Source organism: Pristis pectinata, chromosome 4 (assembly GCF_009764475.1).
Source record: "Pristis pectinata isolate sPriPec2 chromosome 4, sPriPec2.1.pri, whole genome shotgun sequence".
Taxonomy (NCBI): Eukaryota; Metazoa; Chordata; class Chondrichthyes; order Rhinopristiformes; family Pristidae; genus Pristis; species Pristis pectinata.
The window spans coordinates 61,315,671-61,332,892 of record NC_067408.1 but is presented as its reverse complement, the minus strand read 5'-3'; the positions used below and the strand labels follow the sequence as shown (position 1 = coordinate 61,332,892).

Below are 17,222 nucleotides of genomic sequence, written 5' to 3'. Positions count from 1 at the left end.
ACCATTCACCGTAGCACACCCCTCCCCGCTAGCCACCATCCTATTCCAGTCCAAAGCTGAATCAACTGATCACTCACCCCGACACCATTAACCAAACAGCAGTCGTAATTTGAGCAGTGCAGTTCAGCACTCCACCAAGCTAACTGAAGCACTAAGTTACCATGGTAACCAACAGGTCAACGTCTGAGATTCAAACTCCACAACTCTGCTTCACACAGGCAACGCCACATGACTGTACAAAGTAAAAAGCCGATAAGGCACTGCGAGCATTCAAGGGTCATTCTTTGTGACTGCGTGTTATAGAATTACTGAATTGGCTGTACGGTGCTGGAGAATGTTTCTTGCATGACTGAGCAGTTTGTCACCCAGTGACCAGAGCCTGAATCACTTGAACCATCTCGTGCCGTCTTTGCTTTGCTTTCCCCTGTGCCTGTTACACTGCCCAATAAGTGAAGATTCAGAGCGGTACAGCTCAGATACAGGCCCTTTGGCCCACCATGTCCATGCCGACTGTTTTGCCCATCGACATGAATCCCATTTGCCCACATTAGGTCTGTTTCCTTCCACGTCTTCCCTATCTAAGCATGTCTAAATGGCTCTTAAACGTAGTGATTGTACCTGATTCCACCACCTCCTCTGGCAGCGCGATCCAGATATAGAACATGGAATGGTACAGCACTGGACAGGCCATTTGGCCCACAACATTGTGCCAATCTTGATGCCGATTTATACTAAATGTCCTCCTTCTGTATATCATCCATATCCCTCCATTCTCTACATTCACGTGTCTATCTAAAAGCCTCGTAAACTCCACCAAACTTCCTGCTTCTGCTACTACCTCTGGTAATTTATTCCAGGCACTTTATTCTCTGAGTAAAAAAACTTGCCCCTCACGTCACCTTTAAACTTCCTCTCTCTAACCTTAAAAGCATGTCCTCTGGTGTTTGACATTTCTACCCTGGGGAGAAAGATTTTGACTGTCTATCCTATCTATGCTTCTCATAATTTTGAAAACCTCTATCAGGTCTCCCCTCAGCCTCCGACACTCTAAGGAGAGCAACCCAAGTTTGTCCAACCTGTTCTTAAGAGCTAATACCCTCTAATCCAGGCAGCATCCTGGTAAACCTCTTCTGCAGCCTCTCCACATCCTTCCTATAATGGGGTGACCAGAACTGCACACAATACTCCAAGTGTGGTCTGACTAAAGTTTTATATAGTTGCAGCATGACTTCCTTGCTTATACACAACATCCCTACCAATGAAGGCAAGCATGCCATACACCTTGTTTACCATCTTATCCACTTGCGTAGCCACTTTCAGTGAACTATGGACCTGGACCCCAAGATCCCTTTGTATCTCAGTGCTGTTAGGGGGCCTACCATTAACCGTATACTTTCTCCTTTGATTTGACCTCCCAAAGTGCAACACCTCACACTTGCCTGGATTAAACTCCATCTGCCACTTCTCTGCCCATATCTGTAACTGATCTATATCCTGCTGTATTCTTTGATAGTGCTTTACATTGTCCACAACTCCACCAATCTTGGCGTCATCCACAAATTTGCTAATCCACCCATCTACATTTTCATCCACATCAATGACATATATCACAAACAACAGAGGTCCCAGCACCGATCCTTGCAGAACACCACTGGTCACAGACCTCCAGCCAGAAGAACAGCCTTCCACCCCTACTCTGTCTTCTATGGACAAGCCAGTTCTGAACCCAAACTTGCAATTCACCCCGGATCCCATACATCTTTATCATCTGAATCAACCTTGAGGGACCTTGTCAAATGCCTTACTAATGTCCATGTGGCACTTTGTAGCCAAAGCTGCAGCTTTGCAGGTGATACTGTGGGAGACACACAAGCTCCCACAAGCAGGGCAGGAATGATTTGATAATCTGATTTAAAATGCTGACTTTTGGATAAATGGAGACCAGGACACAGGAGATAACTGTCCACGTGGATAACATCCACTGCCTTACCCTCATCAAGCTCCTTTGTCACCTCCTCAAAAAGCTTGATCAAGTTTGTAATACATGACCTGCCCCGCACAAAGCCATGCTGACTGTCCCTAAGCAGGCCACGCCTTTCCAAATGTGCATGAATCCTATCCCTCAGTATTCTCTCCAATAGCTTCCCTACCACTGACATGAAGCTCACTGGCCCATAGTTAGCTGGATTATCCCCATCTCCCTTCTTGAACAAAGGCACGATATTTGCTATTCTCCAGTCCTCTGGGACCTTGTCTGTTGCTACTGAGGACACAAAGATCCTTGTCAAAACCCCAGCAATCTCCTTACTTGCTTCTTCCAGTATTCTGGGATATATGCCGTCAGGCGCTGGGGACTTATCCACCTTAATGCTTTTCAGAAGACCCAGCACTACCTTCTCCTTATTCTCAAAATGTCCCAACACATTAGCATGATCCACTCTGCCTTCACTATTCTCCAAATCCTTCTCCTCAGTAAATACCAACTCAAAGTACTCACTTAGTACCTCAGTCATGTGCTCTTGACTCTAAGCATAAATTCCCTCCTTTATCCTTCAGTGAACCTACCCTCTCCTTAGTTATCCTCTTTTTCTTAATATAAAATACCTTGGGATTATCCTTGATCCTGCTCGCCAAGGACATTTCATGGCCTATTTTGGCCTTCCTAATTGGCTGCTTGAGCACTTTCCTGCTATCTTTGTATTCCACAAGGGCCCAGTTTGATTTTAAGCTTCTTCAACCTTAACGTATGCTTTCTTTCTCTTCCTGACTAAATTTAAGACCTCTGGGTCCTTACCTTACCATCCTTGTCCTTACTCCTCACTGGAACATGCCGATTCTGAACTCTGATCAGCTGGTCTTTAAACAACTCCCACATGTTCCCACTCCCACTTATCTCAGCTGCTCCCAATCAACACTCCTTAGCTCCCGTCTTATCCAACCACTGTGTAAAACAAAACTTTCCCTTCAGATCTCCTTTAAAGCTCCTTCCTCTCACCTTAAGACTATGCCCTCTTGTTTTTGATACCCCTATCATGAGAAAAAGATCTTGACTATCTATCCAATGCCTCTCATAATCTCATACACTTCTATCAGGTCACTCTTCTGCCTCCTTCATTCCAGGGAAAACAAGCCCAGCCTATCCAATCTCTCCCCATAACTCAAGTCCTCCAAACTAGGCAACATGCTGGTTAACTTCCTCTGCACTTGCTCCAGCACAAACACATAGTGTGGCAGCCAGAACTGCACACAACACTCCAAGTGCAGTCTAACCTTTGTTCTTTCTAAAAAAAAGGTGCAATATAATATCCCAACTTTTATATTCTGTGCCCCAACCTATGAAGGCAAGCATACCCTGTGCCTTCTTCACCATCCTATCTACCTGTGTAGCCTGACAAGCCAAGAGAATCAGACTGTGATTTTCCTTCTGTAAAGGACAGTTTTTATATTACTATTCTTAGGCAGTCCCTCAGGATCAAGGATGACCCACTTTCACTCCAGTCTTTGGCTCAGAGGTATATGATGAGGCTAACATGGGAACCACAGACTCCTCCACAGATGGGGCAGGGGGTACCTGCTGGGGTGGGTGGATAGTTTGTGAGGTGGTCCACTCTTTTAAGTGTTCCCAATGCATGGCCTTGAGATTCTCAATAGCATCCTGAATGCTTCTCCACTTTGAGCGGACATCAGCCAAGGTTCCCCGGAGTTAGCGGGGATGTTACACTTCAGGAAGGCTTTGAACACATCCTTGAATCTTTTTCTCTGTCTGCCTGGTAATCTCTTTCCTCAGAACTCAGAATAGAGTATCCTTTTTGCATATCTGGTGTTTGGCTTTCAAACAATGTGGCCAACTCAACACAGACGAGGGCAACTGAGGCTACAGTGCTGGGGATGTTGACCCAGGAGACGATGCTGATATTGGTTTGCTTATTCTTCTAGTAAATATGGAGAACATTGTGGAGACACCTTTAGTGATAATTTTTTCGTTGCTTTGTGGTGCCTGCTGGAGGCAAGTCCAGGTCGCAGAAGCAGATGAAGGAAAGGATCACTGTTGCCCATGGGTACTTGACCCACATCCCTCACTGGCACCCTACTTTGCCCAATAGGTGTGCAAATTTCACACAGTATTTGGGTCAAAAGTCATTTATACACAGCAATAAATCCCAAGTGAGCAGAGAAGACACGAGACAAACGGTAAATGCAGGAGCAAATATCAGTTACAAAGCTGCAACATTCCAAACTAAAGCAGCCCACAGACGTATGGGTTAGGAAGTTGTGGGCATGCTATGTCGGCACCGGAAGCATGGCAGCACTTGTGGGCTGTCCCCCAGAACACTATTGCAAAAGATGCATTTCACTGTGTGTTTTGATGTACATGTGACTAATAAAGATATCTGGTTTTGTCAAGATCAGGAAGGGAATCAAGAAGTATTGTTGAATTCTTTCATCTGCCATTTCCTTTCTGCTCCCTTGAGATTTACTCCAGAACTCTCCTTATCCAAGTTGAGAAAGCATGACAACTGTATCCAATCATTGTTTTAGAGATTTCCTACTGTAGAACCTGGCAATGCGTGGGGTCATGTCATGGTTACTAGGGCAGAAATGGGCATCAAACTCCTACCAGACAGCCCACATTACCAAGGCACTTTGTAGCCAAAGCTGCAGCTTCGCGGGTTATACTGTGGGAAACACACAAGCTCCCACAAGCAGGGCGGGAATGATTTAAAGTGCTTACTTTCAGATAAATGGAGACCAGGACACAGGAGATAACTACTTGGCGTTTCTTAAAAATAGTGCCATCAGGGCTTTCACATTGAGCTGACAGAGTTAACATCTCACCCAAAACATGAGGAACACGCAAAGGGAGATTCTGCTGGAAAGGCTTACTAAATATTGTTTGCTGATTGAAACCATTCTAAGGAACACAAACCTCACAGCAGGGGTTTCTTAATGGAGCACAGTTAGGAAAAATACAGGCCGTCCCAGGTTACAAATGTCTGACTTATGGACAGAACACACAAGTGAGCTCCCATAATATTATTAAATTCAAAAGTTGCATATACATTCATTTCTATGAACAACAGAACTAGTTTCCCCTCTCTCTCTCCACTTTTAGAGATTGTTCTTAATTTCATGTGCTTTTTATACCATTCATTACAACACCATGGAGGTATGGTTACCAGATCGAGTGATTTTTGTGTATTTTCTGACTTGTGGACAAAATCAATTTATGGACATCTGTCAATCAGAACTCGTTCGTTACTAGGAACAGCCTGTAATGTGTGTATAATAATTAAGCTGCATTTCTTTCACATGAAAACAATGGGTGGAAACTGATAAGATATCTTTATTAGTTAAATGTACATCAAAACACACAGTGAAATGCATCTTTTGTATAGAATGTTCTGGGGGCAGCCCGCAACTGTCGCCACGCTTCCGGCATCAACATAGCATGCCCACAACTTCCTAACCCATACGTCTTTGGAACGCGGGAGGAAACTGGAGCACCAGGAGGAAACCCACGCAGACACGGGGAGAACGTACAAACTCCTTACAGACAGCGGCGGGAACTGAACCCGGATAGCTGGCGTTGTAATAGCGTCACACTAACACTTGTGGCTCTGGTGACTTCCTGAGCAAACAAAATTCAAACCAATACAAAGCGTGCAAGGTATAGAGCCTTCTGATCATGGTAACATTCACTGCATCATACCAGTCCAAAACAAAACCACTCAGGCTACAGAACCTCTTGGGTTCATGGAGTTTGAAAATGAAGTTATCCGGGAGGAGTCCAGAAACTCCAACTTACATTTACACAGTTCCATTCATGGACTTGTAACATCTCAAAGCATTTCCAGTCCTTGAAGCACTTTTGGTTACTATTAAAATGTAGGAAAAACTGGCAAAAAATTTGAACTTCCACTAATAGCAAGGAGATAAGCATTTTTACTGTTGGTTGAGGTTCAAATATTCACTTTTGAGTACTCTCCCCAGGTACTTGAGAGAACATCAGGAGACAAGAGATCTTTCATCATCAGTCCATAAGGCAGTTGGGACCAGAATTTTATCATATCCCAAAGATGGAAAAAAAAAGTTTGCATCCTCCAGCATACACAAATTACATTCTTCACTGCTTTATCTACCAGCACAGAACTTGCAGTAATCAAGCAAAGCAATATTGGAGAGACGCCTTAATTTCACAGGAAGAGGAAGTGTGATAATACTGCTGACACTCTCCAACTAATGTGCTCAAGAGATAAACATGATGTGACATGAGTGAACAAAGCATCTTTTCCCTCCAACAACATGGCCTTGGAAGCTAATAAAGCTTCCTGGAGCCACAGCTCTTCCTTATATTATGCCATCAAAGGCAAGGATTGAAGAGTCAACACATCACTGTAAAGCTGCTGCCTCCCAGAAAGCTGCTACCTCCCAGTTCCAGCAACCGGGGTTCAATCCTGACCTCAGGTGTTGCTTGTGTGGAGTTGGCACATTCTCCGTGACCGCGTGGTTTTCCCTGGGTGCTCTGGTTTCCTTCCACATCCCAAAGATGTGCAGGTTGGTAGGTTTGTTGGCCCATTGTAAATTGACCCCAGTGTAGGCAAGTGGTGGAATCTCAAGGGAGTCGATAGGAATGTAGAGAACAGAGTTACAGGGGAAAGCAATAGGGAGAATGATCGCCCTGTAAGCCAGCAAAGACTTATGGGCTGAAATGGGTCAAAATCTTCCTCCCTAACAGCATTGCTGGTGTACCCACACCTCAATGACTGCAGTTCAAGAAGGCAGCTCACCTCCACCTTCTCAACGGCAGTTAGGGATGGACAATTAAATACTGAGTCAGCCTGCAAAGGCCACAAATGAATATACAAAAGAATGGCCCCCTTTAATGCCTCAAGGACACACAGAACACCAAACCTGCGCTTGCATCATCATTTCTGGATGGCAGTGTGAGATAATCAAAATAAAACTAAATTTTTTTTGGAAGAATGGCAAATGAATGTAATTATCATTGCTTTCTCCTGTAAAATTCCTGGACAATCCTTTCTTTGAAGGAAAATAGAGAAAAGACATTTCCTATCAGGTTAGTGACTGTACAAAACCACTAAGTCACTGGAAGTGAAACCTTTCCTTGCTACAGAGCCAGGAGTCTTTCAGTGGGCTCCCTTCCTGAATATAACATTGTCAGACTTAGTGCTATCAGACTCATTTCCCAAATCAGTAACACCAATGTCAGTGCACACAGAACTGTAGGAAGGATGCAATAGCACTAAAGAGGGTGCAGGGATGATTTACGAGGACGTTAGCTGGCTGGAGAAATTTAGTTCCAATGAAAGACCGACTCAGCTGGGGGTGCCGTGTTGTCTTTGGTACATAGGAGTCCGAGAGGGGATTTCACTGAGGTGTATGATTATGAGAGTGATCAAGAAGGACCCATTTCCCTCTGCAAAGAGACAAATGATAAAGGCATTTAATGTAATTGGTTGGATTGGAAGGGAGTTGAGGACATATTCTCTCCAACCACCACCTCCCCCCCTCTCCCTCTCCCACTCACACATGGTGAGGGTCTGGAACTCACTGCCTGAAAGAATGGTGGGGAAAAAGGCTACAAGAATCATACAGCACAGAAACAGGCCCTTCAGCCCACATTGAACATCAAGAACCCATTTACACTATGGTATGGTTTTGGTTTATTGTCATGTGTACAGAGATACTGCGAAAAACTTTTGTTTGCATGCCATCCAGGCAGATCATGCAGCTACAGAGAAAGTGCAATGCAGGAAAACAAAGTGTAAGGGCCACAACGAGGTAGATTTGGAGATCAAGAGTTCATCTTTAGTTACAACCTCACCCAATCACCGCAATTTTTGGGTTACCAATGATGGAATCTGGCCACCTATCTGCTGCTGCTTGTCGTATGATTGCCTTTGTTACATTAATGGCCAAGTGATCCATTTTGTTTAAATGGAAGGATCCATGTTCTATGTAATACCTCCTACCACTTTTCAATGGTTTCCTCAAACTATATCATGTTTAAACTTAGAAAAAATTAGGAGTGGCACTGTTGATTCTTCGCTTAAATTTGAGGAAGTTTGGAGTCCATTTATTCAAATATTTTCATATGATATAGATCCCTTTTCAATAATCTTTGAATTTAGAGGAGCGGAGTTGACGACATAATAATGCTCTTTGTTCATCGATTTATATCAGTCCAGTTTTTCTTTATTTTGAAATTTTTGTTTTAAGTTTGTTTCATTTTATTACTTACAATTTTTTTTTCGATTTGGGTTTTTTTTATATAATAAATCTTTTTCTTTGTCCTTTTGATTTTTGTTTGTAATATATTTGTTTACAAAGAAACCGTGGGGCCTAGAATACATTTTTTATTCTTTATGACTATATATGTCATGATTGTCTTCCAGTTCTCTTTGTATTATGTGTATAATTACTGATGTTATATGTATTAATCTGTATTAATTTGAAAATTAATAAAAAGATTGAAAAAGAGTTAATCTTTATCGTACGAGAGGTCCACTTAACAGCGTGATAGATGCTGTCCTTGAGTCTGGTGGTTTGTGCTCTCAAACCTTTGTATCTTCTACCTGACGGGAGGGGGGAGAAGAAAGAATGACCGGGGTGAGAGCGGTCTTTGATCACGTTGGCTGCTTTCCTGAGGCAGCTGGAAGCGTAGCCAGAGTCAAAGAAAGGGAAGTTAGTTGGGGGATTGAACTGAGCTGTGTTCACAACTCACTAATCCAAACCCTCCCTGCATTTAAAAAGATGCTTAGATAAGTGTCAAATGTGTGACCACTGACCAAAACAGGAAAGTGGGATTAGTTTAGACTCCTTGCTTGGCAGGCATGAGAACCAAGAGCTGAATGAACTCTTTCTGTGCCATAAGTTCCTATGATGCAGCGACTAGGGTTGAAAAGAGATGGGAGGTGGAATAAGAAAGGAGGGAAAGATATGGCAAATGCAAGAATTAGGAAAAGGAATAAAGGAAAACAGAGAACAAGCAAGGCTAATGGCAATAAAGGAGAAAGCTGGGGCAAGACCATTCATCAAGCAAGGGAAACAACAGAATCGAGAGAGCAAGATCAAAAACGGGGAAGTAAAAGCGTTGAGTGGGAACGGCTGGGTCAGTTACTTGGAGTATTTAGCCACTCACGAGGTTTGCACATTAACCAGAATTTCAATGTGAACTCCAGAAAGCAAGAATCTAACAGATGGCTTAACCTTCCATGGACACTAAAAGTCTCTGCCTCCAAAGGTATTCTCTATCATTTCCATCTGGTGCTTCCACACTCCTGGTTATTGATCACTGTGCAAAATACTTCTGGACATCGGGTCAGTGCTTGTGGAGATATTTCCAGATCTAGGGAAGGAGGAAGACTATACAATTCCAAAGAGTCTGACCTGCCGTATATTACAAATGTTTCCCACCCCATTTCAGACTTCCAGTGCCTTCAATCCTAACTTAACCAATATTCTTATCCACTTGTTCTGTGGTTGAGACTTAACCGAAAATAATATTTGCAGAGAGCAGCTTGCAGTGAGTTGCCATGCTCTGGCACTATCTTACATGGCTGGCAAGATTCTCCCTTCTCCTCCCTCTCAATGGGCAGAAGATACAAAAACCTGAAAGCATGTACCACCAGGCTCAAGGACAGCTTCTATCCTGCTTTTATAAGACTATTGAAGGATCCCCTACTAAGATAAGATGGACTCTTGATCTCACAATCTACTCATTATGGCCTTGCACCTTATTGTCTGCCTGCACTGCACTTTCTCTGTAACTGTAAAACTATATTCTGCCTTCTGTTATTGTTTTCTCTTGTACTATCTCAAAGCACTGATGTGATGAAATGATCTGTATGGATGGCATAAAAACAAAGTTTTTCCACTGTACCTCAGTACTTGTGACAATAGACTAATTTATCAATTTAAATAATGAGGATTGATTTATCCCTCTTATATTCCATATTCTCTGGTAAGGTCTCCTCATTCATTTGTTTTCAAGGATGACAAGCAGATTTTACAGCCTTTCCTTACAACTCAGACTCTCACCTCTGCACAACTTTGAGAACCTGGATGCTTTGTATTTGCAAGAGCAATGTAGAGAATGCCCTGCATTTAGTTCAGAGTGACCCAAAACAGGTTACATGGTTTTAAAGACCAGATATTACACATTGATCTTGGCAAAGCACTTAAAGAGCAGATGTTACATACCTGGCAATAGCCAATTGTTTTGTTGTGATTTCCATATGCCACTAAAACATTGAAAAGTGGCTGCTGTAGGCAGGGGTTAGCGGTTCTGCGAAACTGTACATTGTCGGGAAAGGTTCTGTTAATGTCTGAAAATAAAAACAGAAGTTACTTACTTTGTTTTTTGATGTGGCTGTATGCGGCTCTACTTCATTAAGAGCTTGAGGAGATTTGGTATGACACCAAAGACTTTCAAATTTCTACAGATGTACAGTGGAGAGCATTCTGACTGGTTGCATCACTGCCTGAACGGTCCATGAACACTCCTTATTCCTCTTTTTCACTATTTATTTTTGTAACTTGTAGTAATTTTTATGTCTTGCACTCTACTGCAGCTACAAAACAACAAATTTCACAACATATATCAGTGATAATAAACCTGATTCTGAAATATTCGAAGTGCCTCAAAGCATTATTAAATGGTAGTTTCACTGATTTCAATATTTTTCTCTTGTGCACATCCATCTGACATATTTTCACAACTGCACCAAGATCTTGAAATATCAGAAAAGGAGATAAGGTCAAAGGATCTCAGTGTCAGCAATATTGTTCACATTCTCTCCATTTTAATTCACAATAAAGTAAAACAATATCCAGCTCACACTGAGATCAAAAGATTAAAATGGTCAGTCACTGGGTTAGATGGGATTTACACAAAAGCAATTGCTAATGACAGACAGTTACTGGACTCTGTAAAACATGTCTAAGATCAGGCTAGAAAATAATAATGAAAATGAAACACAACCAGTCTACCAATGAACTGATTTGATTTCAAGGGGATGCCAGTTATGTACATAATGTAAATTGAAAATGTAGTGAAGGGAGGAGGATGAAAATTATCAATAATTTGCAGTGCAAGCTTAATTTATTACAGAACAAAACTTAATGAAGAACCTCAGCTATCAGTGACCAGGGATCTGATGAAAAAGAGATAAATGAGTAAATAAAATTGAATAATAAACTTAGGTGTCGAGAATGATAGTTTCCCTAAAGTTCAAGTTGCTCACTCTGGAACTGAAGTAGATGGAATCAAGCATTCAAACAGCAGGAAACAACAGTCATGCACAAATCGTTCAATGTTTCATTTACTTCCATCCCCACCTACTAACCAATCACAAGAAAGTCTAGTTGAATAAAGAATTTAGGAATAAACTACAGAATTGAGATGGAAGATGATTGTGTAGAAAGTTCACACTGAAACCACACTGGAGCAGTCAAAAACAAATGGGCTGTGTCTCCAAATCTAACAGAGAGAATTCAGCAGCCACAAAGGAGGACAAGGGCAGGAGGCACTTAGGAACACCAGCACATGTGGGCTCTTTAAGACTATCGAACAGACCAGTTGTACGAAATGGTGGACTCTTGACCTCACAATCCACCTTGTCATGGCCTTGCAGCTTATTGTCTACCTGCACTGCACTTTCTGTAACTGTAACACTACATTCTGCATTCTGCAATTGCTTTTCCCTTGTACTACCTGGATGTACTGATGTCGTGAAATGATCGGTACGATGGCATGCAAAACAAAGTTTTTCAATGCATGTCGTTACATGCGACAATAATAAACCAATTATCAATTACCCTTCCAAGTTGCATGCTCTCCTGACTTAGAGGTACATCACTGGGTCTAAATCCTGGAACTTGGAAAATATGGTAATGAAATTTATAAAATGTGGCAATGTTCCATTAAAAAAAAGCACAATATGTTGTCTAATCAAACTAGCTCTCTCACCCTAATGTTATTAGTGGTTTTATCATCAGCTAACCAGACCACATTCTCTGAAATTAATTCCCTAATTTCTGTATTTTCTCACTTTCTCCTCCCACCTATTCTCTCAAAACCACATTTTTAGATGGCCTCTTACACTCACTCCCACTCCACATCAGCCCCCAGATAAAAATAAATGCAGTGAAGAAATTAGATTTAATATGACACCTCTGTGAAACACGTTAGGTTGTTATGTAATGTTAAAAAAGTGCCTGCTATTGTAATGCAAACTGGATTAAAATGGATTTAAGGACAGTATAAAATAACACATTGGATATATGTTTTTAGAGAGTACCAAAGGAGATCATTCACATTTGGTGATTTAAGAGCATGTATGTCAAGCACTTTTCCTGCATGCCATCTGATGTTTGTAAGTGATAGCCTGGGAAGCAGTGAAAAACAAAGTGGGTAAAGAAGGGAACAGGTATTTGAAGGAATCATTGAAGCCAGCTAGACTGCAGTCTTTCCTCTTCCTGCAGTACTGTCCTTTTCATTTAGTTATTCATTTTTACAAATGCAGGGGCATGGTCTGTGTTTATTATCCACCTATGATTGTCTTTGAGACGGCGAGTGACCTTCTTAAACGGTTGCAGCTCGTCTGAGAACCTGCTCCCTTGATGCTGTGAGGCAGGGAGCTCTAGGATTTTGACTTTGTGATGGAGGAGGACCAGCAATGTTATGGTTCCAAGTCAGGATGATGTGGACAAAGGAAACCTGCAAGCAGTGGTATTCCCATGCTCCTGCTGCTCTTGTCCTTGACAGTAGGAATTCACAGGTTGGGGAGGTGCTGTTGGAATAACCTTGAGTAATTGCAGTGTATTTTGCAGATGGCACACAGCCATTCCTTCAATCATTCCCTACATCACTTTCAAATGCAACTATCCCAGCCCCTCCTCTACCACCTGCAGGATTGAGCCCATCTCTGTTACCTGCATCCAATCCAGACTAAGCCGCTTTTGCCCATTACCTCCAAGCTCTCTGACCTACACTGCGGTCAGCCTCCCATATTTCAATTAAAATAAAGAAAGTTACATTACATTGAAGGACATAAGTGAGCAAGTCTATCATTCCAATCAACTCTCCTTGCATCTTTCCCCTCCTTAAAACCTACATTGATAATACTTCGGCCACGTGTATCATATATTTTGTATATTATACCAAGCCACAGAATTCTTCTGATTACACACCCTTGTGATGTTTGACAACATTAAACGCTGTTATGTAAATGCAAGCTGTGGAAACCAAATTTTTCAAATTATGAAAGTAATAAAATAAAACACCAAGATGATAATCTATAGGATATGGATGATGCATGGAAGGCTTCCATACAGGCCTGCAACAAGCCAGGAACTATCAGAAAGGAAACTGTGCAAGTTTGTGAGACAAAGACCATCAAAAGGGCACAATGAATGGGCAAAGAAATAGTCATAGAAGCAGGGAAACAGGCCATTCGGCCCACCAAATCCATACTGACCAGTGGGAACCCATCATATTAAGCTCCCAGCACTTGGCCCATAGCCTTTTACGCTTAAGCAATGCAAGTGCTCATCTGGTCACTTCTGTGACTCTGCTTCCACCACTCTCTCAGACAGTATATTCCAGGTACACTCTGGGTGAAAAGGGTCCCCCTCAGATCCTCTCTAACCCTTACCCTAATTCTATGTCCCCTACTTTCATCTATCTCTTCCTGTGGTCTACCCTATCTAATTTCATATACCTCAATCATGTTCAGTCTTAACCTTTCCTCTGCTCTGGAGAAAACAAATGTCAGCCTCTCCAGTCTCTCCTCATAACTTAAATGCTCCATCCCAGGCAACATCCTGGTGAATCTCCTCTGCACCCTCACCAGTGCCAATAGAAATGGAGAAGGTTTCAAGAGCCAATTCTAGCACTGCTAATGTGTAATGCATGGCTTCACTGTACAAAGACATATTTGATTCTATTAGATTAAAATGAAGATTAAACTGTAATTAAATTTAAGTAACTGGTCAAAATGTTAAAGAATGCAAAAAATTAGTAAGGGAAGATCAAGCCAAATATGAAGGACATTTTAAATAAAATAGCTATTATGCACAGGAAAGAGTGATCCAGGGTTTAAACAAAATCTGAAATAGAATGAAAGTTACAAAACCATCTGTTCTCTTCCAAACCTTATGCACCACCCTTGCAGCTACAAGTAGCTCTCACAAACAAGTCCAAGACTAATTAGAGAAAGCCTCCCACTTTCAGGGAACTGTAGAGAGGACATTCTGCAGGGGGATAGGGGGGAAATCATCCAATGAGGCCACATGGGTAGAACTTAGAAATAAGGGAGTGATCATTTTGATGAGATTATACTCGAACTTCCTAATAGTCATCAGGAGTTAGACAAGCAAATATATGTAGGGAATGACTGGGTGTAATAGATAATTCTAACCTCACTAATATTGACTGGGACCGTCAGAGTGGCAAAGGATTAGATAGGGCAGAATTTGCTGAATGTCCAGGAAAGCTTTCTGAAGCAATATGTAGACGGCCCTATTAGAGAATGGCTAACTCTTCCTAAGGTGAGGTCATGAAGCTGGAGAAGATTCTGAGAGACAGGATCTATCTGCATTTGGAAAGGCAAGGAGCGATTAGGGATAGTCAGCATGGTTTTGCGCGTGGGAAATTATGTCTCATGAATTTGGTTGAGTTTTTTTTGAAGAGGTCACCAAGAGGACAAGGGCAGGGCAGTAGATGCTGTCTCTGTGGACTTTAGCAAGGCCCTTGACAAGGTCCCACATGGTAGGCTGATCCAGAAAATTAGATCACATGGGATCCAGAGTGAGCTAGCTAACTGCATACAAAATTGGCTTGGTAGTAGGAAGCAGAGGGTGGTAGTGGAGGGTTATTTTCCCAGATTGGAGACCTGTGACCAGTGGTGTACCACAGGGTTTTCTGCCAGGCCCCCTGTTGTTTGTCATATATATTAATGATTTGGATGAGAATGTACGTGACATGATTAGCAAGTTTGCAGAAGACATCAAAATTGATGGTACAGTGGTTGTCTAAAGTTATAAGAGGATCCAGATCAACTGGAAAAGTGGATAAAGGAACGGCAGATGGAATTTAACTCAGACAAGCACAAAGTGATGCATTTTGGGATGTTAAACCAGGGCCCTGGAAAATGTCATTGAACAGAAAGACCTAGGGTATAAGTACATAATTTCCTGGAATTGGTGACACAATGAGATATGGTGGTGAAGAAGGTGCATGGTCTGCTTGCCTTCATCAGATGGGGCATTGAGAACATTGAGTTGGGACATCATGTTATAGCTGTACAAGACATTGGTGAGACCATGCTTGCAGTATTGTGCGCAGTTCAAATCGCCATGCTATAGGAAGGATGTGATTAAATTGGAGAGGGTGCAGTAAAGATTCACAAGGATGTTGCCAGGACTGGAGGGCTTGGGTTATTAGGAGAGATTGGATAGGCTGGGACTGCTTTCCCTGGAGCAAAGGCAGCTGAGGGGAACCTTATAGAAGGTGATAAAGTCAAGGGGCATAGAGAAGGTAGATAGTCATAGTCTTTTCCCCAGGGTAGGGGAGTCTAAAACTACAGGGCATAGATTTAAGGCAAGAAGGGAAAGATTTAAGGGAGATCAGAGGGGCAGGTTTTCCCCCACACAGAGTGGTAGGTATATGGAATTAACTGCTGGAGGACATTTGTACAAGTACATGGATAGGTTAAAGTTTAAAAGGATATGGGCCAAATGCAGGCAAAAAGGACTAGGTAAGCATCTTAGTTGGCATAGAAGAGTTGGGTCAAAGGGCCTGTTTCCGTGCTGTGACTAGTAATGATAAATCTGGAGACCAAAACCTACAATAAATTTTAGGAATATCTTGGAAGTGCACCTTCTCACCATTGGTCCTAGCTCAAGCCCACTACCACCACAAAAAGGAGATTTAACATGAAAGCAATGGAAAATATTCAAAAAATGTCAGGCAAACTTCCAGCTTGAGATGCAAACTCCTGCATCTTATCTGCATCAAAATATCAATTTTGCAAATATTAATTTATTGCAAGTTGTCCCAAATGACTAACTGTGGCAAAATGAAGAGAGAGCAAACCCAAACAACTAGAAATAACTAGCATAAAGCAAATCAGCAACTCTCCATTTTTTCTTCATCAAACTTCATCATTATTTTGCTCCAATTTCCTTCAGTGATGAGGTGGATAATCTGGCCTGCTGGCTATATAGGCTAACAAATCTCAAGCTTTGTGATAAATATGAAGAAACACCACATTCTGTGCAGCAATTCACCTGCAAATAATTGAGCTCCAGGCTTTAAGTCCGGGCCTTGGGTTCTGTTAGCGATCACCTGAGCAGCACAGTCTGTATCCTGCGTGCATTAGGGGTTGCCATTTTATGGCCTGAGATGGTCTGCATCTTCAAATATCTGTTCACTTCCTCGCTCACTTTGTTTAACTACTTTAACCACACCACCCAAAACCCTGACCTCTATTACCAGGTAGTAGGTGCATGGCAGCACCACCACCTGAAGGCTCGCCTTCAAGTCACACACCATCATGACTTGAAATACATCTTTATTGTTCGTTACTGCTGAGTCTAAACTCCTTTCCCAAAGGCATATAGGAACAATGTCATCAGAAGAACTGCTGTAGTCGAAGGAGGCAGCTCAGTAGGGATGGATCAAAAATACTGGGCTTGCCTGTGATGTCAAGATCCAGAACACAAATGAACAGGGATATGCATACTGTACATTCATTATCTTTTTTGACACACACATTTCATTCCAACATAAACAAGCTCATATCTCAGTGCAGGTAGGATCAAAAACCTTGAAATATGCAGAGGATTAGTTGGAAACTTCAAACCTACACACTGGTCAACTGTCTGCCAACTCTGATAAACACAGGAGTAGAGCAATGAAACATAGACCATTCTGTTATTTATTCCACTATTGCAAGACCATACCACATAGCTCATATGTAAAGGAACTACAGCTTCACTTCAGGCTACAGTATCAAATTGTGGAAACACAGCCTGTTGTATAAACACCAAAGGCAATTTGTAAGGTATGGGTGCCAAAGGGACACATTGTTGATCAGAGAAGCATATTGCTAGAGTTGTTAGGAGCCCTTCATCCCTCCCTTAATTTCTTTTTGTTTTTTTTCACCAATTGGCATTTAGCCTAATGATTTGACTTT

General features: G+C 42.0%; 1 protein-coding gene across 1 annotated transcript in view; it reads right to left on the bottom strand.

The window, feature by feature from the left end:
• Positions 1-17,222, bottom strand: part of grtp1a (growth hormone regulated TBC protein 1a) — a 57,999-nt gene that overhangs the window by 20,370 nt on the left and 20,407 nt on the right. The window contains exon 4 of the mRNA XM_052014003.1: positions 10,225-10,349. Coding sequence (XP_051869963.1) covers positions 10,225-10,349 — 125 coding nt within the window. The remainder of the gene's footprint in view (positions 1-10,224; positions 10,350-17,222) is intronic.